Genomic DNA, 17,982 nt, shown 5'->3' with positions numbered 1-17,982 from the left:
CGAGATATAGTTGCAGGTCTTGGTTTAACGGTATGTTCAACATGACGTCTGTAATCAACCTGGCATGCATGTATAAACTAAGCAGACTCCCACGAGCATTATGAGATATCATAACCCTTCCAAGCAACAAGGTATGACTGGAGTCAAGAAGGGATTCTATCTCACATCCAGGAGACACATGCAACATGGTGAGAGAAAGAGGACATTCTGCAACAGATCGAATGGGCTTCATGTGAGATATGTGTGATATTTCAGTTTGACTGCTACTACCCCAATTAATTCTACAATCAGGAAGTAACCCACAAATTTAGGAGCAAACGTCAGCTGCTTGCCTTATAGTGGACATCCAAACCCTATCCTCATTCCTATTTGGAGGATTGGCTTGCCTATGGTATCTGCTGATATTTATAGCCTGGCGTGGTTGCCACTAGAGGTTTACATACTGATTGTCAGATGATTTTTGTGTTAATTAACAAGAGAATTATAAAGTGGAACTTGGACATGGAAATTCTATGTGTAGCATATAGGTATGGAACCCAAAGGTATATTGAAAGGTGACACATCCATAGAGATGTGCACAGAATTATTATAAACAAACTCCACCAAAGGTAAATACGTGTACCATTCAAATGGATATTCCATGAAAAATAATCTCACAGATTGTTCAACTGTCTTATTAGGTCTTTCTGTCTGGCGATCACTCTGGCTTGGTAACAAGTAGTCCTCAAATGTAGAGAACCAATTTGGTGCATCAGCTCAGTTCAAACAAGAACAATTAACTGAGAGCCACAGTCAGTGACAACTGTAACAGGGAGCCTATGAAGTTGAAAGATGTTTCTAGAAATATCTTCAACAGTTCTAATGCTGTGGGCAACCTATGGAGGAGTATGCAATATCCCAATTTAATAAAGTAATATACCAATACAATACTGTAAGCATATGAATCAGGAAGTGTTACAATGCAATCTATGGAATTTATGGCCTGGAACTGTTGTGGCATAAACAAATTTGCAACAGACCTGAGATCCTCGGATAGGAAATATTTGCTTGAGTACATATGGTACACTGCAAAATATAAAGTTCTTTATCACCCGATAATGCCTGGGACACCAAATATAATCTGCCAACAAGTCTTTCATCTTCAATTGCCCAAGATGCCTTGTGACTCGAGATTGATTGATGACACAAACTCCAAACATGGCTTTGGAGACTCTCTTCTGGTATATATAAGCAGTGGCCACTCCTCCCCTAAGGCAGAGGAGCGTCGACCCACTATATTGTTATTATCATTTTATTTTTCCAATTGAAGTGAGTAGCTCTCAGGGCAGTGTGGGGCTGACCAGAGCAGGGGTGGGAGTGGTTTGCACTCCTTAAGTGCTCATGACTGTTTGGCCGGCCCTCTCGGACCGGCCAAACAGTCCTGCGCACTGTGCATCTACCCCACCAGGCTTGCTTTACACAGCCTGGGGAAAAACATGCAAAGCCCCCTAGTCCCCGTCTGAACGCTGTAGTTCGGCTCGCAGACCAATCACAATGCTGCATTGCAGCATTGCGATTGGCTGTGGGGAGCCTGGGTGCTTCCTGCTTCTTCCTGCAGCTGGTGGAGACAGGAAGAAGTGGATGGAGAAGAGGCACCGGCCGGCCGGCCCAGGTAAGTGTTTTTCTTTAATTTTGCTCTGCACCCCACACCCCCGCCCTACCACTGCCGATCGGTAGCAGCCACTACTGTGTATAAGGCATTCTGATGGAACAACAAAGACCCCTTTAGACATTGATTTGCAGGCTCTCTCATTAACCAAGAGCTCTCATCCATCTTGTTGAAAAAAAGTGTCAATGATCGGTTCGGAAGTGGTGGAAATAGCCAAGATACTATGAGTATTCAAACTTTCATTACATTCGTCTACGTTTTGGGATAAAACAGATGGCTTTCCATGTCGATTTGCAAGTCTAAAGGTAGTCTGACAAAGGAAACTGGAGAAAAGCATAGACCAAAGGCATGTCGTGCATTGGCACTCTTCATTGAAGCCAAATATAACACATTATTGTGGTCAGTCCAGACAGTGATTCCATGAAGTGCCCCTTCCAGATACAGATAAAATCACCAATGAAGTGCACATCAGAATCCATAAAATGGGTGCCAGTTTGAAGACTTCTTTCAGTGTTTTAAGTGCTTGGTCTTGTGCTTCACATCATTGGAATAGATGGTTTTTCTTGGTAAGCCTAATTATGGGAACTACTAGAGAAGAAACATTTAGTTTGAAGACGCAATGCAAATTAGCCAATCAAATGATGTTTTCTATTTCTTTGTTGTTGAAGGGTCTCAGCCAATCAAGAATGACATTCATCTTAATAGTATTCATACTGATACCCTCTCTGGAAACCCCAAAACCATAAACGGTGCTCTGGAGTACCTCAAAACACATTTTTCATGTTTAGGATTAAGGGCAGCGCTTAACTTGAGTCAGTGGGTTCCGGAGTTCAGCACCGCTCTTAATCATCCGCACCAGTGCTTATAGCACAAACTCGACCCAGAGGTATTGGAGTTATTTTTATGAGCACCAGTTAAGGACACATTAATGTTTTGTAGGCACGGAGAGATTAATTGATTTCCCCAGAATCACAGGATGCTGAGCCTATGCCAAGACTCACCTGGGGAACGTGACTCTCCAGCTCCAAAGTCGACAGCTATGGCCGTTATGCCACATCCTCTCCTCACTTGTAGGGTTTCATGGTTAGTAGTTAGTTCTGTTATATGCTGCACTAATAGGAGCAATGGGCTGGTGCAAGCTGCCTCCTGACGAGAGCCCCGACGCTTATTTATTCACAAATGAATTACTGAATAAAGGAATGTTGTCTCAGGTAGTATAAGGCTTTTCAGACATGCTGGAAAAAAGGGGCCCAATTCACAGAACTAACTTAAGACAAAATCCTAAACTTACTACGATTTTGGTATTCACAGAAGGCACTTACTCATTTTGGTATTCACAGAAGGCCCTTACTCATTTTTGTATTCATAGAAGGCACTTACTCATTGATGAGTAAGTGCCTTCTGTGAATACCAAAATGAGTAAGTGCACTTACTCATTTTGGTATTCACAGAAGGTAACTCAAATACATTACACACATTTTCCCTGGGGGTGGGGGCTATGGATTCAAGGGATAACTATGAGGGGTAAAATCAGGATTCCTCATTGAAACCTATTTCACTTAATGAAGCACTAAGGGCCATATCAGCAACGGCCAGCGATAATTATCGCTGGCCGTGCTTAGCGATAATTTTCTTATCGCTGGCTATCTCTGCTTTTTATTGCCCTGGTAGCGCGTTATCATCAACGCGCTGCTCCAGGGCGATAAAAACTCCAGAGATAGCGATGTTATCGCCGTTTTGCAGGGAACATCGCTAGTTTCCCAGCGATGTTCCCTGCAAAAGGGCGATAACCTTGCTGATACGACCCTGTGGTCGTATCAGCATAATCCACCCCCAATGTTAGGAGTGGCTTAGTCAGGATTTTAGCAGACGTTAATTTTTGGAGAAAACAGCAGTTTTCTCCAAAAACTAACGTCTGCTAAAATGCAAGGGCATCCTTGCTGATAGCGCAAAGACGCGTTATTGCTCTCCTGACATGTAGTGTATGTCAAGAACGCCCACTTTGCATCTCATTAGAGATACAAAGGTAGGCATAGTGTAAAAGGGTGCTAACATGCGAATACGCATGTTAGCACCCTCTTGCTGATAGGGCGTTGGCTTTATCTCCGCTTTTCTGGCTTTTAAAGCCAGAAAAGCGGAGATAAAGCCCTTGATGATATGCCCCTAAATTACAAAGATTATGGGTTCAAACCCTACTCTCCCTAGTTAATAATTCAGTTTCTCAAATTCCGTTACCCCTGCCATACTTGGCCCACTCGTCCACACACATACCCATCACATTCCCAAACACTCAGACAAGCACTGACTGAAAAGATCGGCCTGAACGGTACATCCATCCACCACAAGCAAAACCCTTTTCCTTTTACACAACACACACTCTTGATATCACCAGATCTCTAGGTGTTGGCAGTTCTTATCCTGGATGGAATCAATTCACCGGGGTTTGTGTAAATTGGTAGCATAACATTTAAATGATCTCACACCAGCTATACACGCTCATTGAAGCAGCATGTGCGATGCATATACATGAGACAAAATAAATCATGGAAGGATCGGCCATGTCTTTTGTGGTGGGGGCAACATAAAATGTAATATGTTGATCATTTGTAACAATGTTCCTTTCTGAAATGAATTAGTAAATTACGTTTAGCACTCAATAAAGCCCCACAGGTTCATCGTGCTTTGAAGTTTGAAGTGTTTAAAATCATCAGCACTTTAATTGCCACACCTTTCAAAATGTTTACTGCCATAATCATTAACTAAAACTGCAGCAGTGTTAATGATCATCCCATCCGTGACTGCTTCCCGCCCCAAAAATATCAAACAATGTATCGTCCCATTTCAAACAGGACACCTGCCTAGCATTGTTTTTGCCTTTTTACTATAGTAATTTTCTCCTAATCATGACTTCATCACACAGGCTCTTACGTGCAATAAATGTAAATTTGAGTATGTAACCTTTATGTTTTAAAAACCGTTGTATCTGTTTTTTTCAAATAAGGGTTAACTAAGCATTTTAGGGGTGCAGCTCCACTGGATTAAACACACCAGGTGACGCCTACACAGCTTTATGATTGTATCTTTCAGATACTAGGGCAGCAGCACGCATTTCACGTAAATATTGTTAGCAACAATGAGGTGCCCTGGTAAATGTGCACATGGTTTGCATATTGTTGTCTAAATTAAATGGGGGAATTTACGTGTTTTCCTGGCTGAATCTTCTATGAACAGTGAGGAGATGTCTTCATCGACTCCGACCTCATTCTTCGCGATGCAGGTGTATGCCCCGGTGTCTTCGTAACGCACGTTGCTGATGTGAAGTTCACTCGCATTGGCTGCACAAAAACAAATCACACTAATCGTTACTCAGACAGAACACTACAGAGCCACACATCAAAGGATTAGTGGCCATACCGACATCTATTGTAGACAAAGCTGAGATAAACACGCCCCTGTAAGCTGTCCCTCAGACCCTATAAGTAAGAAGGAAATATAAACTAGTGGAATTAATTGAATGGCGTTAGAGTGCTTCCGTTACTTAGAAAAATAATGCCTGACTAGGCCACAGCCAGCTTGCATTGACATCTATTCATATTTGCAGAAAGAAATATGCAGTTTTATTTTATGTGAACACGCTTTTTCACATGTGCATGTGTTTCACATTCAGACTCACATGTTTGTGTGTTTTTCTAATTCAGAAAATAAGCCTAAACAAGCATTGGCATAGCCAATAGGTCTCGCTTTTGGGACCTTCTAAGTATTTAGTTATGCAGCACAATATCCTTGGTGCAACCACATCAACTATTGCGTGGCTAAGCACTTATAAGGTCCCAAAGGCAAGACCTATTGGCTATGCCAATGCTTGGTGTGGTTGTGTGTGTGGTTGTGTGTGGTTGTATGTGTGTGGTTGTGTGGTTGTGTGTGTGTGATTGTGTGTGTGTGTGGTTGCAGTTGTGGGTGCGGTTGTGGATGTGTGGTTAGGTGTGGTTGTGTGTGTGTGGTTGTGTGTGCGTGGTTATGTGTGTGTGTGGTTGTGTGTGGTTATGTGTGAGTGTGGTTGTGTGTGTGGTTGTGTGTGTGTGGTTGTGTGTGTGTGTGTGGTTGTGTGTGGTTGTGGATGTGGTTGTGTGTGTGTGTGTGGTTGTGTGTGTGTGTGTGTGTGGTTGTGTGTGGTTGTGGATGTGGTTGTGTGTGTGTGTGTGTGGTTGTGGTTGTGTGTGTGGCTGTGTGTGTGGTTGTGTGTGTGGTTGTGGTTGTGTGTGTGGTTGTGTGTGGGTGGTTATGTGTGTGGGGTTGTGGTTGTGTGTGTGTGGTTGTGTGTGTGGTTGTGGGTGTGTGTGTGTGGTTGTTTGTGTGGTTGTGTGTGTGTGGTTGTGGTTGTGTGTGTGGTTGTGTGGTTGTGTGTGGTTGTGTGTGTGCGTGTGGTTGTGTGTGTGTGGTTGTGTGTGTATGTTTGTGCGTGTGGTTGTGGGTGTGGTTAAGCGTGTGGGGTTGTGTGTGGGGTTGTTTGTGTGGTTATGTGTGGTTGTGTGTGTGTGGTTGTGTGTGTGTGTGGTTGTGTGTGTGGTTGTGTGAGTGTGTGTGGTTGTGTGTGTGGTTGTGTGTGTGTGTGTGAGGTCGTGTGTGTGTGTGTGTGCTTCACACCGTTTTACTGCCACTTCTGATCGCAGGAAATAATCATCAATGCACCAGATACTGCTCACAACCTAGAATTTTGTTCTGAATCGAAGGGGTTTGTAAGCAACTTACAAAATACAATACAATTCGTATTTTATCATGTGCTTAGGAGACCCACGTGAAACCCTAGAACATCGTTCTGCGCAGGAAGGCATAGTCCACGAACTCAACTTTCGAATTTCATATAACTGTTCGTTTAACGCTTAGTGTATGTATTGCGCAGAGGACTTAACAGGAATATGTAAATCTAACCTTGTGCAATGTGGTAACTGGTGCTCATATAAAGCGCTTCAATGCCCTTGGGCCGATGAAGCGCTATATAAAATAGCAAAAAAACACCTATGTGCAGTTCCAAGCACGTCTGCTTGATGTCCGTCACTTATTATAAATTAGTCTGCCATCTTGTCGCGGCAGTAGCAGTGTGCAATATATATGCATAATATGTTTAAGGACAGTTTTATTCAAGGTGAATGCATTTTTTGGCTTTAAGTCACTACAAACGACCAAAAAGCCATAGAGAAACATTAAAATACATGTACTGCATGGGAGAAAAAGTGCAATGTCATTATTTTATTTACTATTTGTATTATGTTCACGTTAAAAGAAAGTTTATAGTAAATCGTAAGCTTATGCACGTTGATACTTTGCTAACTTCCATGGTTATATGCCGTAAAAGTATATTTACCTGGTCATCTGAAAAATGCATTCCGCTTCTGCTTCAAGTATTGCCCGTTTTCTAATAGCTAGTGAGGCAGAATATCTAGTGCCTTTTTTATTTCTACCATATGTAGACAAAGCGGGCTAGTGTCTGAAGTGGCGCAAAAGTCTGACGGGAAGATGGCAACAGACAAATTGAAGAGCAAAGTGACTTCTGCCTTCAAGATGCATGGCTTGGTCCTGCGAGCGTAAGTGTCATCTGAATGATAGGGCAGGGGTAAAGCGGCATGTGTGCGAGTGAGCGGATACGGAGTAAAGTCGAGTTTGAGGTTGAATTTGGAACATCATACATACTGGAAGCCTACGTAATCTGAGTCTTGTGTCTTCTATTGACTGAGTACATCGCGGGCGAAAGTGAAAGTGATTGCGGGCGCTTAATGAGCATGACAAGGTTTGCCATATGGTGCCTCTGCTCCTAAGTGCTCGCCCGCGCACATGCACTGTAGCTCTAGGCTGGCCATGGTAGCACTTTTTTGAGCCCTCACAAAAAGTCTCGCCAGACCAGCGCATGCGCTGGGTCAGGCGAGACCTAAAAACGAAGTTTCCAGGATGCTCTTGTTTTTTAACAAAACATAGCTGCCTTCATTTATATTCCTCTCGAGCACTGATACTCAAAGTACGGCCGGGGGGGCGCATGCGGCCCTCTTTACCTTTAAATGCAGCCCCCTGGTTAACAGGAGCACTGGGCTGCTGTTTACTCAACTCATTACCCTAACAAAAAGATGTTAAATAAGCAGGCAAGCGTTTGTTTGAGAGCTAATTGGTGTTAAAGAAAGGAAGTAACTAGGGAGTCCTACACCTTCTTTTCTAAAGACATTGTGCAGCAAAAGTGTACAAATATTATAGTCTCTTCAAAATCCAAAAAGTGTATGTGATTAACATGCAGAACCTTTTCATCTTAGTACATTAGAGTATATTGGTAAATTGAGAAAAATAATTTTAAAAGTGATAGTTTTCAAATATGAATTTAGAAACATGAATTCTTCTCTCCAATCTGACAACACTGGCAATAGTGAACTGAAGAGGCAAGCCAGTTGTTATGTGCACTCTTTGGGTGGCCTTGGTTCCTTTTATCCATGAACAGTATTATAATTTTTTTAATCAAACATAGGAGTAGATTTTCTACAGCGCACATCCTGAAATCGGGTATTTTGAGACATGTGATAATGAATAAAAAGAAGGGAAAGTGAAATAAAACAATTACCTAGGATAACACAATTTGGTAAGGTGGGGAACCCGCGATTAAGACCAGCTTTTCTAGTTGTGCAATTCAGACATAGGATATATATGCTTCGGTTCCCCTACAGCCATCTTACCACCAAGCCCCGCCCAACCACCACCCAGATGGCATTGAAGGGCCCCTTGGTCACATCACAAACGATACCTTTTGGGTCCTTGGAAAATGTTTGTGAGTACCCATGCTCTTGAGGAAGCCAATTCCAGCATGGTCCTGTTTTTGTTACTCATGGGTGTTCACTCAAACCTTTTGTAGGGATCATTCACTAGTTGAACTGTCTATTGTATTTGCATATTATATAAACATCGCATAATTTCTTTCATTTTATATGCACACCTCATACATCAATATGCAGTAAAATAGTTGTTCCTATATGTATCTTATTTGATGCATCTTATGTATTATAAAAGTGATTGGTCTCTTAATGTGTTACATTAGTAGTAGAACTAGATTTTGTCATCTGCCACCAGAAATGCGTGCAGCTTCTGTGTCTAAACCCTATAAATGATGATGTTTTTGGGAGTGGTGCCAGAGCTTTTTGTGCACGATCTGAAGGCAGCTTCTATGTAAGTACTCTTGCTTATGTTTCTTTTGTTTTGGATGCTCGTTTGCTTTTGAGGTAGACTTTATGTTTATCCACTTTCATTATTTTGATTTACTATAGAGAGATGTATTGATAATTCCCTAATTACATTTTTCCTTATGTCAGGATCCTAATTGTGAATAAAATGTTATGGCCTTGACTTTGAATATTGCCACACATATGTTTACTAAGATTTGGCTTGGAGTCAGTCTTATGAAGGCTCAGGTAGTCCAGATCCTATATCTCAAACCTCTTATTTATTTCCATTAGACTGTTGAAAGTGACAACACTGAATTAATGAAAGAGTGTGATTCTTAACTTACTCGTCATTAGGCTGATAATTGTTTAAATGTATTAATATAGAAGATTTAGCAAGAGGTAAAGTCTCACATTGAGCTATTCATGTTGCATATGACAAGTTTGGATTACTTTACAGATGACCTACACTGTGGGGTAGATGGTTGGTGAATGTCACTTATTTACTGGGTCAAATTCCACCTCAAATTGTTCCAGAGGTCATCTGTCTGGTTATGATGAACTCCCCACAATCCTCCCTAAATTTATGACGAGGTCTGCCAAGTAACCGTGACCTCCACTATCCTGGTGAAACTCCGCACAACAAACTTAGATGTCTCCACCAGGCAGGTGGGAATCTCTGTGGTTACAGTGAAGCCACAGGTGAGGCCGCTCCACTCAGGTCATTGATCTTTGTCGACCAGGTGTCATGATTGTTGTGCCCTGTAGGCAATGTTTTTTTCGTCTTCATTAAACAAACATGATTCTGTCTCCTGAAAACCAAAGCAAAAATGTACATGCTGTGCAGAGAGCTCAGTTTCTTCCTTGTGTGTAAGGGTCATTGTGTGATTTCATCGCATGGTGTTACGGGAAAGGGAAATCTAGTGATGGTGCCCTGCCTGAAGAAGGTTGAGCACCTACCACTACAACCAGAAAGCCCATTGCCAGATGAACCATCAACTCAGAGGCTTTCACCAGTGGAACCAGCAGACTCTACCATCAAAACCCAGCAAACCTCCACCTCTAAATGTGTCAGTGCAACTGTGATACTGAGGCAGGAGCACTGATTAATGTCATTGTTCCTGCTCAGTCAAACTCTAAAAGAGCCCCTATTACTTTGTGACCCCTGAACGTAAATGCACACAGGTGTTGGTGCATGTTGTCTCGATGATGTGCATACCAGTCACTATGTCAGTATACCACTCATGATAGACTCGCCTTGAGGACGGCTCATTTTTATCACCCCCCTCCTTACCTGCACAACTTTTCACTAGCCCATAGCCCCTGCTGCAGGACTGTATGGTTTTAACACAACCCCCCCCCCCCCAGCCTTCCCCTCACCCCCCCCCCCAGTCTGCGGTGACTAGGAGTATCCTAAAATGCAGGATTTAGGGGCAAAGAAACTGCCAGAATAATACATTAATAGTCAATGCCTCTGACTTATACCATGTTCCACATAGGTTCACTAGTTTAACAAAATCATTTATTGGTTTTTGTACTGGGCCGCTGGAAGCCAACAACATGACTGCGTCAACCTTTGACGACGGGGGTGTTTTGACATGCGTTTCCCAAACGATGAAATACAGGTTTAAAACAAGTCACCTGTTTTAATATGACTACTTCCAGTGGAAACACACTTCACTGTACTTGATGTTTATATCCTGTCAAACCCTCTCACATCAATCAACATCTTATTTGAATGTCTCAGGAGAGGGAGAAACGAGTGCACTTCATATAACTTCTGTAGCAATAATCCACGACAAACTGAACAGTGTGACAGATTTTACCTCACAGTGCGGATGTTTTATGGTGCATGAAATGAAGGAGCTAAAGAAACAGCGGCCTTTGGAAACACTTGTCCCCTAAAGACACAGAGCAGCAGAAATCCTGGAGAAAGTGGAGGCGTTCGAATTTGTTTCAATGGACAGGAAGTGAGGCACGTTGCGCCATGGGGGGTATTGCATAACACTTAAACAGAAGAACGCAGAAAAAAACGTCTTTATGGCAATCTGTTGCGAGTGACCAGTGAGCAGGTGCAGTTGGTTTAGAATGGTATGGCACATCATTCATTGGGACTAAGATCACCAGCCACATCTGTTCAACATCAATAATAACCTACTTTGTAAAATAGCGGTATGTAAAACTATTTGTTTGACAATACCTTACCAAAGACCTAATAAACCATTAGAGTTGCAAACATAAAAAATAGACTGTTAGGAACATGTGGTGCCTTTCTAATAATCTATTACAATTATATCAGTTTCATATTAGGCAATAAATATTTTGTATATATGTCCTTAATTGAGAAGGAAGTGACATTTAGGGCCTGATTTAGAACTCGGCAGACTGGTTACTCCATCACAGCGGTGACGGACCGTGGGCCAAAATATAAATCCCATAGGATGTAATGGGATTTATATTTTGGCAGCCGCGGCCGGCACAGGTAACAGCAGTGGGGCGGAGCTCAGTGATGCGGTGAGTGCAAGGTAATTGGTTTTATTTTTTTATTTTGCTTTCCCCATCATCTGCCCATTGACCCACCGCCCTTCCTGCCCCGCCCCTCCTCTGGTACACGTGCCGGCTGCGCCTGTATTTTGGCGGCCGGGATATTCGTCACCGTTGTGACGAAGTAACCAGTCCACCAAGTTCTAAATCAGGCCCTTAAACTCTCTCTGCTATCTAACTACCTTTAAAGGAGCTTTTTATAAAATTATGTATACATCACTGAAAGCACAACTTTGAGTGTAAAGGTAATGGACCAAACCCTGAAAGTTTAAGTGTGATACTAAACTATGAAAACTTGAAAATTCACACTGCAATGAGCAGCTCCAGAGGACATGATTTGGCTGATTTGAATAACTGGATTACTTTGCTTCAGTAAACAGGCACAATTGTGTGATATGTAATGTTGCTCTCAAAGTCTGATCACTATGATGACCCAACCTGGAAGCATGTTTTAGACATGGTGATATCACTTCTCACAAAGCAGTTTTAAAGTCAGGGCTTTAGTTAGTTGTAGCTCTCCGCGTTCACGCTTGCAACCCCTGCGATTCTTCAGTCTAGGCTACTGGCATTTTAAAATCAAATTTGCTTCTCAGTCCTACTAATTTATTAACTGTCATTAATGAGGATGTGTATGCTGAACTTTTAAATGGATATTGTTTAAAAAGTAGTATGATAGCTTATCATCTGGGTCAATGTTTTATGCAATGTCATCAAGTGGGATTAAAGCACGTGTGATGTCACTTCAGCTGCCACATGCCATTTCTTTAATAGGGTCCTCGTACACAGCTAAGTTTGTAATGCCAAATTGGCACAGCCCTCCCCAAGCCCCCTCCTTCCTACTCATGTATATGTCCATTGGTTAACCAAAAAGCCACGAGTGGCGTTTAATTCATGGTATCCTTTGACTTCACTGGTTTTCCCTGTTGGCTTGCCCTTGTGGCAAAAGGCTTGAAATTTGGCTAACACCATCAAATTGTAGTTCAGATCAGATCTTGAACATTTCTAAATGAGGTGTATGTGAGATGAATTGTTGTGGACTTTGGAGCACACAATCCTGGTTTCGCTCGAACTAACTAAAGCAGAACCCTGACAAACTGAATTAATATTGTTGTTTCCGAAAAATAACCACCTGCCAATCCAAGATTGGCTCAAGAACCTGGATGCCCTAAATTGCTCCTTCATTCTCTCTGACTCAGTAAAGTCACTAGGCATTACCCTGGACAAGAGCTTGTCAATGAAGGACCACATCAAGCACTGTACTCCCTAAAACTTCTTAAGAAAATGAAACCTTTCCTCCTCAGGATGATTCCAAGACAATAGTCCAATCCCTAATGCTCTCTAGACTGGACTATGGGAGCGCCATCCTAACAGGGATGTGAAAATCCTACCAAGCCCCACTAAGCTCAGTCCTCAACATGGCAGCCCGCTTGTAACAGGCGTTAAACAGTTTGAACACATTACACCAACCCTTAAATCCCTTAACTGGCTTCCTATTGAAGGTAGATGTATTTGCAAGGCTACATTCATCGCACACAAAACCCTTCACACACATCCCCACAACTACCTAAACAGCAAACTCGTGTAAGCAGGAATAGCCAGAGCCCTGAGAAGCTCTAACTCACTTCCTCTCATCCCTCCAAAATTGAAAAATCCCCCACCCAGTCACGATCTTTTTCCGGTAATGTACCCAGGTTGTGGAACGCACTCCCGATTGATCTCAGATACAACCCCTCCTTCTCCTGCTTCAAAACTGACTTGAAACTCCATCTCCTCAACAAATACTTTACCAACAAAACTAACTGAGCCAGGCTACGATAACCCAGGCGACTGTCCTTACCATCCAGACCTTCAGAGATTGGTGGCCTTTTTGACTGATTCACCTACCTAAGCTATCACTTGACTCACCCCTCTAATGTATTCTGTGTTGAAATGTTTATTGTTAATAGTTATGCATATCTCCTCATGTATCCTTATACCATGTTTTTCACCACTCTATTTCATTCATATTGTGAAGCGCTCTGATACCCACGGGTCTAGCTGGCGCTATATACAACTTATAAATAAGGCACAAGTCCTTTGCTAGGCCTTCGAAAATACAGATTCTTAATCATTAAGTTCCTTGCAGAGCTTCTTCCCTCATCTTGGTCTGACAAAGACATCATTACCTGCCTAAAAATATTATTGTTACTACACAAGACAAACCACACACACATAAATTATACAAGATACATGTATACAGACAGGGGCTTTTGCTAAGCCACGTTCATCCATTTTCTAATTTGGCCAAGCCCTGTTAGAGCTTAGCCCATAACATATGGCAGATATATAGTTCTTAGTAAAATTAGTTTTGGTCTGAATCGCTGCTAGTGGGACATAACCCCATTTCCCCTCTATTTGGTGCTGTTCCTTTCACCCCACCACTACTAGTGCCATAATGCAGGCTCTGGCAGCTGGTACTGACTCCCTTCTCAATCCACACTGCCTAAGCCACAATATCAGAGCCGCTGTCTGCTGGTTCCAGGTTCAATCTGTTATTGACCATTACAGCATGGCTAGTGGATATGGTGGCCATGGTGAACTCTCCTGGCCCCAAAATGTGATTCAGTCCCATAGTTGCTACTTTGGTGGTCAATATGTTCTGATGTATAAGGCCCTCTTTGATCATCGGATCTACATATCAATTTCCCCAGATAGAAAGACAAGCTGTAAAATGTTGGAGTTGCCTATGACGAAGCCACAGTAGAGCACGCTTTGGCCCCTGACTGCTTCACAGTCATCACCCTATTTAAAACTAAGAACAATGGAAAGGCTGTCTATGTCTAGTCCGAAAACACCCCCTACCACATCTTCCATGCCTGCACCCTCATGAGCAGCAGCACCTTCTACATGTGGAACTTCAGCTACAACACCCATGAAGTCATACTCACCTACGACCATTATGCCAATACTGAGGTCTCATGTGAGACAAGGAAAGTTGGGTCGACTCTGGCAAACCTCCATTCCTGCCTGAAGGTAAGGCTCAAGCATGGATAGTGAGATATCTTGGTGTGTTACTGAACCTGCTATACTGATCTTTCCACAGTTGGTGAGTCCCATCTCACTAAAAAAGTTCTGTGTGTTGCGCGCTTGCTACAATAATATGTATGAAACACTCATGTCAACCTTTCCTCAAGCGATTCTCAAGCGAAAATGTGTGTGTGTGGCAGTGTGTGTGTGTGTGTGTGTGTGGTGTGGTTCTGTGTGTGTGTGGGCAAGTATAACCCAGACTGTGGGGGACTGGCTGATCCTCATAGTGATATATAAACAATGTTGTGTGTGTGTTCATGTAAATTTTAATCTGGACAATATAGCACAGCGTGTTGGATGCATTATGCCATGCTATCTGCAGGTTACAGTTTTGAATGCCAGTAACAATGTATTTACTGAGAAGGTCATTGATTCAAATGCCAACACAATAGTCCTGTCATTCTGAGGTCCATGTTTTGAGTACAATTGAATTTGTGTTTTTAATAATACCTACACTTTTGGAATGGGGAGCTATTAATTTTTGGACATTATTATTATTATTGATAACAGTAACATTATAGGTCAATTGGTCTTCCTTGCATCGTTTAGAAATGGCTATACATCAAGAGTAAGTGTGTTAAATGCTATCTTGTAAAGTTCAATGTATCCAGACCCTTTCTTTACAATGGTCATAGTTACAGCGGCTGTATGTCCTGTGTTCCTGTGGCTTGGTTAGCGATTGTGGAACTAGGACACCAGAGTTCTAATTACTGTTTCCCCACTTCATGTTATTGCATTATAATGGGAAAGTCTATTTGTGCGCCCCACTTCAATTTTATCTTGCACCAAAATTGAGAACATTGGGAAATGGGGTAACTCCTAGTAAAAAGCATTGCAAAACATATGTGTTTTAATTTCCCACTGCCCAATCAAACCTTCTGTCCATATATATTTCTGCAAAAAGATGGCTTACCAAACTAGGTCAATGGAATAGGAGCATTAAGGCAGAAGGGAAACGTTTTTCTTCTTAACAGAATTACCAAGTGTCATCGTGCCACAACAAAACACTCTTGTCCATGATTAGTGTTGGAAATGGCCCTTTTTACAGGGTTATCCCCAAACTATTTGCTTCTTCCCCTTATTTTTTCCTGACCTGTGTTTGTTGGCTATAGAACTCTTGGCGCTTTACCACTGCTGATCAGTGCTAAAGTGCATATGCTCTCTGTGTATATTGTTATTGTGATTGGTTCTCCCTGATTTTACCAGTAGGCCCCTAGTAAAGTGACCTAAGTGTGCCAGGGAGGGTAAATCAAATGCTACTAGTGGGCTTGCAGCACTGATTGTGCCACCCACATGAGTAGCCCTGAAAAGAGGTCTCAGGCCTGCCACCGCAGTGCCTGTGCGCAGTTTATTAACTGCCATGTCGACTTCCCAAGTGCACCCACTTGCTAGGCCTTACCCATCCCTTTTCTTACACATAGGACACCCCTATGGTAGGCCCAAGGTACCCCCCTGGACAGGGTGCAGTATATGTGAAAGGATGGACATGTACCGGTGTGTGTAACATGTCCTGATAGTGAAATACTGCTAATTTCGTTTTTCACTATTGAAAGGCTATCTTGCCTATAGGACAGAATGGGGAATGTTTTGTAACATTTTACAAGCATATCTTCCCCTAGGGATAAGATGGAAAATGGAGTTTAGTACCCCTGAACTTAGAATTTGATAACACATCTTTTAGTAAAGATGGTTTTTATATTATGTGTTTGAAAATAGCACTTTTAGAAAGTGGCTATTTTCTTGTTAAACCTTCCTGTGTGCCTCTGCCTGTTTGTGTATTGAATGTCTGACTGTGGAGTGGTGGGGGGAGTAGCACCTGTATCTGAATAGGGCTGTGCCTGCCTTCCACAATGCAGGCTCTGTCCCCCTGTGGTGTGTCTGGAGCCAAGGCTCACACTGACAATGGATGTTGTTGTGCACTTGCAGAGTGCCCCCCAGAACTGGTTTGAACTGGGGTCAGAGCACCTTGCACAAAGAGAACAAAGATATTTTGAGGTATAAGAATCAGATCCAAAACCCCAGACTTTAGATAATTTCTGGAATTCAAGAGGAACCTTTGCCAAGGAGAAGAGCTGGAGAGACTGAGTACTGCCCTTGCTGTGTGTCGGGGGTTGGCCTGCGGTTTCTGCCAAGGAAAGGAGAAGGACTTTGCTGTGTGCTGTGTCCCCTGCTAGAAGGAGACCTCCAAGGGTCTGAAGTGTGCTGGTCTCCTGTTCTGAAGTCTCAGGGACACAAAAGACTTCCTGCAAATCTGCTGGTGCTGCAGGACTCTGCCATCTGTGAGGTGCCTCCTTCCAGTTACAGGACCTCAGAGGTGGGTTTTGTAGTATTCTCTGCAAGAACCAGCGTGAAGCATCACTAAGCTGTGCAAAGTCTCTCGTAAATGGCGCTGGATGACGCGAAGCCTCGCCGAGCCTCACCGGGTGACGAGAAGTCTCGCCGCACAGTCCCCAGCACCGACACCAGACGGCACGAAGCTTCGAAAAATGACACATCACCTCTGGCGTGTAACGCATCGTACCTGTGCACCAAGTTTTCCACGCATCACCCGCAGACCATAACTGTCTTGAATTTCGACACCTCACTTTCCCCTACAGTCCAGATTTGACGCACCACTTCTCCTGTGTGCAGCAGTACTGTTGCCTCGCCTCCCCAAGGGCTCAGGAACTGACGCATCGCTGTGTTTTCCAACGCCTCCTTTCTCTGCGGCTGTTTGGCCTTTTATGAATTTTGACGCATCTTCAGGTACTGTGTGTAAAAGTGACGCATTCATAGTTTTCTATGTTACAAATTCTTGAAACCTTTTGAAAGTCATATTTTTAACTGTGTATGTTGCATTTTTGCATTTTTGCTGTTTTGATCTTGTTTAGTTTAGATAAAGATATTTTATTTTTCTAAACTGGTGTGGTGTCCATTTGTGGTGTTTTCACTGTGTTACTGTGAGTGTTGGTACAAATACTTTACACATTGCCTTTGGGATAATCCTGTCTGGTCGTGCCACGCTACCAAGGAGGTGAGCAGGGGTTATCTAAAGTGTGTATCCTCCTTACCCTGACTAGAAGCAAGTGTCCCTTTATGGACAAAGGTAACTACCTTTGCCAACTAGAGATCCCCATTTCTAGTAATTAGTATAAAAGACCATTTATTAGGACCTGGTTTCAAACTTATTCCACTTTATTCAACAATAACATCAGCTTTACAAAGATGGCATGTCCCCCATACATCCCGTGACCACTCGCATCTCACACCAAACGTCATATCTTGTTCCATAATCCCTGATCCAAACCTTACATTCTTGTCATCTCCCCATGCTTATCTCTCAAACACCTGCCTCTGAACTCTCTCCCCACTCAACAAGGTACCGCACGCTGAGTTTTCACCTGTGCTCCGTTCTTCTTCACCCCAAATGTGTGGATAAACTTGCATGTGACTGTCCACCCCCTAAGACTCCCGCCTACGACCTCTGCAACCTGTCCTAAACTTGGCTGATAAAGCTGTAGTACAGTACAGAAAACCGTCCCTTGCTCCCAGATA

The 17,982-nt window shown here is 42.8% G+C and overlaps 1 protein-coding gene across 1 annotated transcript in view; it reads right to left on the bottom strand.

Annotated features, from left to right (window-relative positions):
• The window catches only part of FSTL4 (follistatin like 4), a 2,149,215-nt gene that overhangs the window by 189,395 nt on the left and 1,941,838 nt on the right, over positions 1-17,982 (bottom strand). The window contains exon 10 of the mRNA XM_085618028.1: positions 4,849-4,983. Coding sequence (XP_085474154.1) covers positions 4,849-4,983 — 135 coding nt within the window. The remainder of the gene's footprint in view (positions 1-4,848; positions 4,984-17,982) is intronic.

Source organism: Triturus cristatus, chromosome 7 (assembly GCF_964204655.1).
Source record: "Triturus cristatus chromosome 7, aTriCri1.1, whole genome shotgun sequence".
Classification (NCBI taxonomy): domain Eukaryota; kingdom Metazoa; phylum Chordata; class Amphibia; order Caudata; family Salamandridae; genus Triturus; species Triturus cristatus.
The sequence above is the reverse complement of the archived record's forward strand: the minus strand, read 5'-3'. Positions and strand labels throughout refer to the sequence as shown.